The 12,334-nt window shown below is 42.1% G+C and overlaps 1 protein-coding gene across 2 annotated transcripts in view; it reads left to right on the top strand.

Moving 5' to 3' along the window:
* LOC143357393 (discoidin domain-containing receptor 2) overlaps positions 1-12,334 on the top strand; it is a 246,603-nt gene that overhangs the window by 219,925 nt on the left and 14,344 nt on the right. For both annotated transcript variants that reach the window (XM_076793854.1, XM_076793855.1), the window contains exons 12-14: positions 1,397-1,519; positions 4,708-4,817; positions 11,854-12,054. In XM_076793854.1, the coding sequence (XP_076649969.1) occupies positions 1,397-1,519; positions 4,708-4,817; positions 11,854-12,054 (434 nt within the window). The remainder of the gene's footprint in view (positions 1-1,396; positions 1,520-4,707; positions 4,818-11,853; positions 12,055-12,334) is intronic.

Genomic DNA, 12,334 nt, shown 5'->3' with positions numbered 1-12,334 from the left:
GTCGGGACGTCTGCGGGTGATTGACACCCGACAGCACCACTCGAAACAGTCAAAACATTTCGGGCGGACTTGTCGGGCCTGGCCTTGACGCATCCTAGCTACGCCAATCATTGTCCCCGCGTGATCCGTCATTAGACCGTAACGGGTGTGCGCTCCGAGAACGCGCGCGCGGCGGGGCTATCGATGTTGCTTTACAATGGGCCGACGTCGAAAGTTATACCCGTCACGTACGATTGGTCCTTTCGGTGGCCCCTCGTCGCGATCACGGTCTCCATTTTTGTGCCACCGTGTCCGGTAACAACGAACATTACGGGAACAATCGGCGTCGTCGGGAATCGTTCCACGAACGACGAACGAGGATCGTTCCGCCCGGATCGAAATCACTCGAAACAAATACCGACGCCTTCAAAGGCGTTAACGTTGCGCCTCGGATTACACGAACTACCTTGCGATCTTTATACGAGCCGCTCGGACGCTTAACCGATGCTAAACTTGCGCTAAGCTTGCGCTAAACTCTATAAAATGAAAAATAGTTCGAACTGCGTTGTATCCAACAGAAATATTAAAATTGATCTGAAAGAATATCTTGGTTATTTCAAACAATACGAGAAAATGTTACAGAAGTTGTAGGGTTTGAGAAAAACTACATAATATGGCATAAATGATAGTCTTGCAAGTGGAGGCGTGGAGAAGATATAGAGGTCACCTTTGTTTTTTCAAATGGAATGTGCAATTTTTTATGCTCGATTTCGATGGATTGGTGTATTCTGAGTATAAAAGTACTACAGTATATTTGTCCTAAAACTTACTGTTGCTAAATATGTATAAACTGTTTTATCATCAGACATATAGTTTTATCACTAAACCCACCACGCTCAAAAAGACCGCATTTCTATTTCACAATTATTGAAATTATAAAACCGTTTTCATGGGAAATTACTGAATTGACTTCTTTATTTAAGCACATATTATAATAAAAATCGTACAAAGTTTAAGTAAATACAATCTTCTCGCTTCTATAAGACGTTTCAGTTTTATATGTTTTGTGCTTGGTAGGTTTAGTGTTAAATTCACGTCAGTTTAAATCCCCGCCAGCCTCAACGAGACGAGTATACTCGTCCCGCGATCCCGTCGCAGACTTTCCGCAAGAAGAGATCGGTCGGAATTTATAGCAGCAATTTCGACACTTAAATTATTGTAAGTCTGACGGGATCGTGTAATAGATCAAGCGAGGATTTACGGGTCCGTAGATCGACGGAATAATTCATCCGATGACTGGGCCACGCCAACCCCCTGCACATACACCCCCCCTATGCTCGTGGCGCGGTTAGCGTGATCATAGATCGTTGATTATCGGCGGATACCACGAGCGATGCATTGTTCTTTTCTGTTCCAGTCGCCGACTCAACAGGAGGTACTGTCGGCCCTGAAGAGACGTCTGGAGCAGACGAGCGTCCCGCTCTTCCCACGGCATCGCCTCCGCATGCTCTCGAAACTTGCCGAAGGGGCTTTCGGAACGGTAACGACATTGTTATTAGAGTTCGACGCATATCTATTTGGAATTAGACACGCCCGCGGAACGCTCCGCTCTCTGCGTTCGTCACGGCCACTCTGATAATTTATTTCGCGATAATTCACCACCTGGTACACCTTGCATCGCGTGAACCGATGGTTACGCGCTCTCTATTCGCCTGTTATCCTCTGATCTTCGTGGCATAACTTCGCGAGAACGATTCAGACATTTTTATTGAGCTTGCGTCAATTCAGGTTCGTTACATCGACGTCCGTTGCGCAAGTAATAAACACAGCAAAATAAAACAGGGAACATAATATGCAATTTGAATACTCTGTTGCATGTAACAGTCGAATGAGTCTTTCATTCTATTTGTTCAAATAGTACTTTAACAATCATTTTATCCAGGTACCTCGATAAAATGTAAAGCCTACTCTTAACCCTTTGCACTCCTGTGTCGAGGCTTAGGTGACGTTTAACAGGTGTTTTAAAAAATTCCGGAGAGTAAGATAAAGAATAAAATGTAGAGATAAAAGACTCGTTCCATTATTATACGCAATAGAGTACTGGTGATATACCAATTGAATTACTTGGTAGCAGAGTACGTTATGAAAATGACAGAAGCATACGAACGGCATGAAATGACACTTTCGAAGTTAACTTTTGCGTGTTTCAGTGCTAGAAACAACTCGGTCAAACAACTATTTACGACTAGGTAACTAGTATCGGTAATTATTTCGGCGGCAAGGCGCTCGTTCCCGGCCTTATATCGCGTTACATTCGAAAATCGAGCACTACCGTTCGCCAGCAACTTCCAAACCGCATCATCACGGTTTCGCGACGTCAAAGCATTCGCTCCGCGCAATTTCCGCAGTATTATCATAATACACTCCCGGCTTCTGAAGTGTCACTTTACCACGGTGACGCAGTGCATCAGGAGACTGTAATGTCATCGAGCCGCAGAGGGTTGAATTACACACAACCGATGTTACAACGAACTGCAGGGATCGCGTAAACGGGATGGAAAGTCATCACCGGCGCGGCGCGGCGCGGCGCGGCGCCGATTCAACTCGCAAACGTTAATCCGCGCGCGCGGCGCAGCTGGCCGGGGCTCGCCTTCGCCGTTTGTTAAACGACGACAGAGAAATCAATCCGTTTGTTGGCCATACGCGAGCAACTCGCCACCGGACACGCGACAACAATACGTCGATTAACGAAGTGTCTGCTCTGTTATTCTTCCCCGTCACAATAGCGCCTCGTCTACCCTCGTCGAGGATAATCAGTTTAGTGCGCGTTAGAGCGGCTAATAATTCCCTTTTGTTTCCTGTACGGGTGCTGGCACGTCGTTAATGATTGGCCGAGAGAGGCGCCTTGCCCCCGATTCGGCCTAGTCAGCCCCGAGGGCTGCATTCGCAAGTCTGCATGCAATTCGCGACTTCCCCGTCAATCTCCGATACAATTGCAACCTGCCGTAAGCGTTGCGCCTGCACATACAACGCACGAACATACTATGCGGCCCTAATTTCGCGTTACACGCTCGCACAATAATCACCGGGCTGCAGAAGCCCCTCTGCTTACTTGCAGTTTTGCAGACGAAGCCGAACAAAGTTACTTTTCATCGTTTCTCAAAAATATTGGGTTTGTGCTAAAGATTCCCACAAAGAAATTGGTGGTTTCGAGACGTAGATGGTAAACAAAGAATTGTACAAAACGACGGAAAATTTGTAACCATTGCAACTGATCCTGGGATAACAAGGCAGAATAGATCCTAGAATATTATTTTAACAAATTTTGTCCGTTCATAATTCCATACTTTAAAATGAATCGCAAGACAGTGTCGAAAAATCGAAAGAATCAAACCGTAAATAAGGTTAGTTCGAGTTTTAGGGGATTCTTCAAGTCAATATTAGATTGTATCCCCGTAGAAATATTCGAATGTCTGAGGGCTTGAATTGAAGGTAAAGGATAGCACTTTATGATAGTAGCATTTAGGTTTAAAAAGAATCGCGAGAATCCGACCATAAGTAAGCTCAAAATGGGCTCGATTTGTAGGGGATTCTTCGAGTCAATTTTAGATTGCATTCCTGTAGAAAATATTCGAACGTCCAAGGGCTTGAATTGATGGTAAAGGATAGCATTTTATGATAGTAGAATTTAGGTTTAAAAAGAATCGCAAGATCATGTCGAAAAATCGAAAGAATCCGACCATAGGTAAGCTCAAAATGGGCTCGATTTTTAGGGTATTCTTCGAGTCAATTTTAGATTGCATTCCTGTAGAAAATATTCGAACGTCCAAGGGCTTGAATTGATGGTAAATTGATAGCATTTTATGATAGTAGAATTTAGGTTTAAAAAGAATCGCAAGATCATGTCGAAAAATCGAAAGAATCCGACCATAGGTAAGCTCAAAATGGGCTCGATTTTTAGGGTATTCTTCGAGTCAATTTTAGATTGCATTCCTGTAGAAAATATTCGAACGTCCAAGGGCTTGAATTGATGGTAAATTGATAGCATTTTATGATAGTAGAATTTAGGTTTAAAAAGAATCGCAAGATCATGTCGAAAAATCGAAAGAATCCGACCATAGGTAAGCTCAAAATGGGCTCGATTTTTAGGGTATTCTTCGAGTCAATTTTAGATTGCATTCCTGTAGAAAATATTCGAACGTCCGAGGGGTTGAATTGAAGATAAAGTTCAAGAGAATCAGTTAAACAATTAACAGTCTCCTACTCCAATCATGCACACCATGCAACGTCACTGGTACCCCTCAGAGAAACTTAATCGAATACAATTACAGTAACCAAACAGTCTCACCGCAGAGATATAAGACGATTCCTGAATCCAGAACACGTGAATCTCAAAAGACCCGGAAATAGAGGTCAGTGTCGTTTCGACGACGACCCAGTGCGAGTATTAATCGTGCCCTCTGCTTCCGGTCCGGCTGGGACTTTAAACAGCCGGAGGTTGAAAGTTGCGCGATAAATTCACGAGCGACGAGTAATCGAATTCAGAGATCATCCATTCTCGTTAGACGAATTTACGAGTAATAACGAGCGGCTTGGTGCCTCGACTTTTATACCGTAATAAACGCACCGGTGCCAAAGCCCGTTGTTCGGTCGCGGATTTTTCTTCATTCGCCTGGACAACGTATAAAATGATTCCGGTATAATGTGAACAAATTTCGCTTTGCGAAGGTGTACGTGGCGGAGGCTGAAGGGATCCCGGAATACGGAACGACGACCAGCGTCGGAAAGCGTCTCGTCGCCGTCAAATTTTTACTGCCGGAAGCCAGCGAGAAGGAAAAGTAAGTACACACACACACACACACACACACACATATATATAAACATATACAATATCCGCACACAGAGAGACATACGGAACGCGTACTGTATAGACACAGGGGCTGTATCGCTCGAGCAATTTGCATTCCGTCCCGTTGTTACAACGGCCCGATCGTGCCACCGCCACTTCCTTCGTCTCGTTCTTCCTCCGCGCGGCGCGATAAACATTTTACAGCCGTAGAGAACGCTCGGTTACACGGGACGTGATTTTACGCAAGATTTGTTCCGCCATCCGGCAAAGGTGGACCCATTGGAAAGTGAAACGATTGTTAGAGAATAACGGTAGAACGAAGATAGCGCGGAACCTCGATTAAGATTCACCGTGGCAGTCGCGAATTCATTTGCCGCGATGTCGTTCGATTATTTTATTCCCGAGATAAAACCTTACGGCCTGCGACACCTGAAATCCGTATCGTCGGCAGTGCCGTGTTGCTCCGCCGCAGGACCGGGTATAAAAATTCATGCGAACTTCGAAGTTCATGTCATAAACGCGGTTATGAGACGTTCCGCGTCCTATTGCAATCTCGAGAAGACTGAAGCCTCTGCTTACTTGCCTACCGTCGTTTTTACTTTTTTTTTTATTATTGCATTGCATTATTGTGATAGTTTAATACATCAAACTGCGGATTTTATGCATTTATCATAACAACCGTGTGGAAGCTATGTTATAGAAAAAACTAAATTGGTATTTCCTCTAGTGAAAGTGTAAATAATTGTAATAGTAGACGCTTGGTTTATTTGGTCGAATAATTTTAGCCTGGAATAGAAAATAAAAATTTACTGCATCCATTGTGAGAAGCAGAGAATAAATGGAAATGTATTTCCACCCTTAAGAGTCGCGATACATGAAAAATACCAGGACAGTGGTCTTTAATTTCTCCGATGTTTGAACTGTTTTAAATTATATCCAGTAACTTTTTTATAACAAAAAACTTTTACTAACTTTCTCGCACAAAATCCACTAGTAACGCACAATGGTCCCTAGATCTATCGTTGAATAAAATCTAGTAAATTGTCTTCACAAAATACGCTACACATAATTGTGATATTTTAAGAAGTGTCACCGTGACAGTCGGACATTTCCACCGAACATCTCTTTTTAATTCCTCTCGAGTTCGCGCACGCAAAAAAATGAAAGGATTACAATGCAACACGGCTCGCGTAACATCGCCGGAGTATGCATAATACGGCTGGCTTAAAAGATAAAAGAAACGAAACCCATTACCGGAACAAACGAGCTCCATCGTTCGGAAGGAAACGGGCCGGGCACGCGATATCCCCGGAATTAGTTACAAACTGCGAGGGCTTAAAAGTCTTCGGGACCGAATCATCTTTCCGTACGCTTCCGGCCCCTTTTCAGCGAACATCAGATAACTCATTCGCGCCGATGCGATGGAACTTCGCTCTCGTCCTTCCTCGGCGCGGAGTTTCTCGCTCACAAAAGGCTGAACTGCTACGATATCCGATGGACGTCGTCGATTTTCGCCGGATGGAAGCTTTGTCATCTGCTTCGCCGGATTCTCCTCGTCGTTCCTCCCCCTCGCTCTGACAACCCTCTCTCTCTCACTTCAGGATCTCCTAGGGTTCTCTCTTCGGGTTCTTCCGCGCGTCGTCGCCACGAAGCGCGGCCGAACTCTCTTTCTCCCTCTCTCTCTCTCTCTCTTTCTCTCGATACCCTATCTGACCGGTCATTGTATGCAAATCTATTCCATTCGTGGAATCGAACTGGCCTTTTTCTGATGTCTAGCTTGATAGCCGCGAGAACGATCGTCTTCGCCGGTATATCTGGACGTTTCACCGCCGTGGGGTTTCCTCTATAAACAACACGCCGTGCTGCGGGGGACCGTGTACCCCGGCTTTCGGAAGAAACCGGGACATTCGGTGCCAGACCTACGCTATGAATTTTATGTCCAACCATTTCGGCTGGACGCCGGCCTCCCGATGCACTTTGAATCGCTCGGTATCGAGACGACTTATGCTACTTTTTGCACAACTCGCAGAATAGACTCGATTCCGTTGCCACCGTGTCCCCGAACCATTAAAGAGCCGCTGCTCTTCGTGTTCAACGAAAGCTGCTTCAACCCTGAGTACAGTGTCACCAGCGATGGACGAGAGCTGGGACCATAGCCGTTGCAACCACGGACCGAAAGAAACGGTTTTATCTATCGGTTTCTTTTTCTAAACATACTTTCATCAATTATTAATGAAACCGAAACTAGAAATTTTAAGTGATTTATGGGGGATGCTGTCTTCTGAATTCTAAAGATCCTAATCAAATTCGGTTTATCTGGATATGTCACAATAAAAATGAATTTCTAAACCTAGTGAAAAATCACTGTCAGTCATACGTGACTGACGTGGCAGTTAACGTGTTAAGGATTTTACAATTTCTGAAACTATGTCAACCCTCAAATGGTATACCGTTCTCTCAAACTAACGAGTACCACACTGAGATCTTCTTAAAAATTTCGATGAACATTTGTTAGAATATTTCCAGGTGTATAAATCAAGATTATAAAACTGAAATGTTCAAAAGAAGTGAAAGGAATTTCAAGTTTACAATTGTCTTATACGAAAATCAGTGTATTTTACTGGGGTCGTGAGAGACCCCAGGAGACCATTGCAGGGTCGGGTGAAAAAGCCACTGTAATAGAGATTTTTGGGGTTACAAAAATATTTGCACAATTTCGAAGGGAATTTCAAAAAATTACATTTCGGTCGATCCAATAGTATTATTAATTTCCCAGAAGGGTACTCTCAATAATTACGAAATATTATTATTAATTCGATAGTTCTATAATCGATCATTTCAACAATTATTTGTATCATCTGAGGGAATTATTAAACCATGGTGATTTGAAATGCACGCAGAAACATCATTGAACGAATACTGAAATGATCCCGAAGTTTCAGGATCAACGAGTAAGCGGTAACAAACGCGCGCACTTGTTAAGCGTCTGTGACGCCTGGAAACTGGAAACTCGCGAGGCAAAATGGCAGTGTTCATGTTCGAATGGTTCCCACAAGTTTCGAGCGCTCGTGACCGAGTAGATTTCGAAACGGCGCTCTCCCCGTTGCGTTTCGAAAAGGCGTGCACGATTTATCACGTGAGCCGATCGTTTCTGTTAATGTACTCTCCCGGTTTATCGTCGGTTCCTGTAAATGTCGGTGTGTTCCGAGTGCCGCGGCTCACGCACCCTCATAAATAAAAAGCAAAACACGATCGGATCCATGGCGTTTCCACGGGTTCCTCGGCGTCTGCTCACGCAACAAGTCTCCCGTCGCGAGGATGACTTATCGCGCCCCTATCGTGATCGGAGTTTGCTCCATTTCCTCGTGTCCTTTTCCACCACTTACACCGTCTTCACACCCTCGAGGACAAAGATGCGGTTCTTCTATTCCCGATCTACAGGTTCAGCCACGGTGATCGATAGACTGCGGATCTTCGCGCGAAGCGAACGTTTTCCGCGTCTATTCGGAGCTCGCATTTTTCGAATACCTCTGTAACTCACCCGGGAAAAGTTTCGAGACTGATTTTTTTACAGACGTACTAGTAACTCGATCAATGAAATTACGGCAGTACTTTGTAATTTTAACTTCTCTTAGCGCAATACAATTTTCTGGTTTCGCGGTGTACATTTGTTCTTAGGCATCGCGTCCGTAACGTTGTAAAGAATTCGACAAGTATCAGAACTATGCTGCGGATGTTTATGTAAAATACAAATTTTCTACCTGAATTACAACAAACTCGAGCGAAATAGACATTTCTTTTCTTTCTTAACGTGTTTAATAGGTAGAAAATAATATACCAGAATTTTAAAATTCTGTACTGTTTTAAATTACACCTGCTCATTTTATTGTCACAAATGCATAAAATCTGTAGTCTAATTATAACAAATTATCTTTGCATAGGAAAGTAAGAAGTATAAAACTGAAGATGATCTTAAAGACTCTGAAAAGAAACAAGTTCACAACAATGTAGTATACTCGTGTGAAAGCTCTCTTTGAACCATTTTATATGAGATAAAAAAAATTCGAACGACTTACTAACAACAAAATAATTTAAACTCAGAGTCTAAATATTATCTCGAATGCAATTCACGTAAAAAACTGGATAGTGAAACTGGATAAAAATGATTACAATATATGCACTCATAAATATTAAAAACACCTTGCTGATTTTAAATTTGGCTCTTTAGCAAAGTATGTAAATTCTGCTCTACATACATATCTTCGATATCACTAACGATATTTGTTGCAAAAATATTCCCAAATAATTAAACATTCTACGCGAGAACCGGCGGGACAATGTTCGATTCTCCGATTCAGAATCAATAATGCAAGGTTTCCGCGGGTATTTGTGTATAATATTTACGTTACTTTCGTCCGTATTTGGTTCGTTACGATAAAAAGCTCGGTCATTTCATGAAACCGAGTTTAGCATTAACAAGGGAACAATTCGCAACGGTGAAAATTTTGCGGTTATCCGGCGCATGATTCCGGGTGCTCCGGCGGCATTGTCCACGTAGAAAAATAACGGAGAAACTTTCTCATTCGGTTAATTAGAGTTTTGGAAATAAGGTTTTAATTGAATCGTGCGCTCTCCGTTTTCCGCGAGCCGTGTTCTGTTTTTTCCGTCAACATCGAGCGCGGAGCTGATGAGACAAACGTTTAAATAACCCAAATTGCATGGCATTCGTTCTGTCCGCAGGAAAAAGCTTGGGCTTCCGCGGTTTCTTATTTCGTGGATATGAATATTCAGCGGAAATGTTAATTGTGCCGCTCGTATTCAGCGTAACGAAGATCGCGCCAATGAAATTGATAGAACGATGGAATATCAATCGACGACGACATTGTCGAAACGTTGTAGAAGATCGAATTTCAATCGGAAACTTGCAATTGGGCCATTCCAATTCAATTCCGCTTCAATTCAGATAAAAGTACGGTATTTTAAAGAATTAAAGGATTATAATGGATCTTCGTGCATTTATGGCACGTGTTAATCTCTTATACACAAAATTTATATCGGGTTCGAACGAAAGTTCGTAGCGTTTTTAAATTAAAATTCAAAGATAAAATCAAGATATTTATTCATAGATTTATTCAATAATTTTCCATTCTGTTCTACTATTTTTTGCCATTTTTGAGGTAACTTATGCTATTAAATAAGTCTACTAATGAAAATCTTAATTTAATCTTAATCTTTACATTTTTATTTTTATTACAAACTAATATTTTATTTTCCTTAAGAAGGAATCATTTAGCGAACGAAAAAAATTTTTTCTACTGTTAATTTCCATTAAATTCAGTGTGTATGATAAACAATTTTAAAGAGATTAAAGAATTTAATTGTCCATGTGTTTGCATATATAAAATACTTATTTGTTTTGCGTTTTTGTAAGTTATAATTTTTGGTTATTATTAAAATTTGACATTTTATGAACTTTATGAGCCCATAATAGAAAATTATATAATATTTCATGGTTAGGACTTCGAAGTCCCGAATTATTTTCCATGTAATTAATGACACCTTGGTGATAACTTATAACGAAAATTGTGCTATGGGGTGTTAACTTGCACCTAAATTAAGTATTTAGAAAAGTCCACAAATTTTAGACATTTCTAAGAAATTCGGTAAATAAAGGGCTAGAGATCGGACTGCACATCCAAGAAGCTAATATGAAACACCTTGCTCCGGGACGGAGGGAACAATGCACGTGTTTTGCGTATGGTAAAGCTCGGTGAAGGCCGTAGCTCCGCCCACGCGCGGCTCGAAGACGCTGCGGCGATGGTACGCACCAGAATTCGCAGTTTATGGGGAATCGATATACTCGGGGCCTCGCGTAGTTTTGTTAACAGCCGCATTAAGCTATCACGCGAGAGTGCCATTACCAAGTCGATCGTAAGTAAGCCCGAAGTAACGATGCTGCGTGGAAACGCGCGACCGTTGCCATACGCGTACCGCTTCTGGAAAGCAGTGTGGCTCCTTCAGGAGAGTTTCCTTCGGGTAAAGGAACGCCTCTCCCCCTCGCCCCCGCCTACGGACTAATCGAATCCACTCGAGTCGTTTACTTTGCGCCAGCATGCAAACGAGATGCCGGAACTTCGCGCGAAAATCTTACGGTTATTTCGCAGAACGGACACCGTTCGGCCGAGCAATAGTCCATTTCCTTTAACAATGCCCTTCCCCCCCCCCCCCCTAGGTTTCTCCCATCTGTGCGAGGACCCCTGTGTACGGTATTCCCTGCTTCGACTTTATCGTTTCGAAAGTCTACCGAATGAAAATTTGCCGAAATTCATGGAAACTGCGGTATTATAACTTTTATGCATACTGGAGAGGGAATGGAACGGTCTGGTGGCTTATCCGCGACTCCACGGTTATGGACACTTCACTTTCTCTACTAGGATTGCAAATAGACTCACATGCAATTAGTTGTAATTTTATTTTAAGTCCAAATCTTTTCCCCGCCAAATTGGTGATTCAGTAATTATTCATGAGACGAAGGAAACGCACAAGATTATAAATTGACGACTTAAAATATATTCCACTGTCAAAAATAATCTGTATCAATCAACAAATTCACGAACGGAAGACTACGAATTAATTTGTACTACTAATACAATGCGTTTATGCATCCATTTTAGAACTACAAATTATTATATATAATGCATACTTACCAGCGGCGGCTCAAGTCAAGTGGAGGCCCCAAGCGGTAAAAATTTTGGGGCCCTTAAACTCAAGTTAGAAATAGAAGTTGCAAACTCTCATAAACTTATCAACAAAAAGATAAAGGGGGCCCTACTGATACGAAAGTTATTAAACCCGCCATTGATGCGTACTTTTAAAACCATACTTTTGATTCTCCGATTTAATACATGTATAATAGCCACGTGGTTAATGTACTCATTAAACTGCAGTTCATTACACACAACAAATATTTTCTTTAAGATTCGAAAAATATTTATGCAGTAATATCATTGTGAATATCTCTCCAGATTAGACTTCCAACGCGACGTCAGGATTCTGGCTGCCCTGGAGGATCGAAATATAGCTAGAGTCCTGGGCGCATGCTGCCGTGAAGAACCATACTGTGTGGTTATGGAGTATCTGGAGCACGGAGATCTCTGCCAATTCCTAAAAACGCATATCACTGCCGAAGATGCTCACTCTATGCCAATCGGTGTCAAAACTCTCAGGTAATAAACAACGAGCCACAAATTACAATTTTCGGAACATGAATTCACCTACTACTACCCGACTGACTGCACGATGCTAACTTAAAAAGATGTTTATTTTCTTTTTAACGAAATAAAATAAACTCAAATTGTAAGATATTCCTTTCCAAATAAAATTAATCAATTTTTATTCAAGATAAAATTGTCTATTAAAACTTCTCGACAATTTCCCGACACTAGGAAAACTGTCCAAATACTTTTTGGATCCACTGTATGTACATATTTTTTTTCTGGGCCGTGT

This window comes from Halictus rubicundus, chromosome 9 (genome assembly GCF_050948215.1).
Source record: "Halictus rubicundus isolate RS-2024b chromosome 9, iyHalRubi1_principal, whole genome shotgun sequence".
NCBI lineage: Eukaryota > Metazoa > Arthropoda > Insecta > Hymenoptera > Halictidae > Halictus > Halictus rubicundus.
This window is presented reverse-complemented; position numbering and strand designations above follow the sequence as displayed.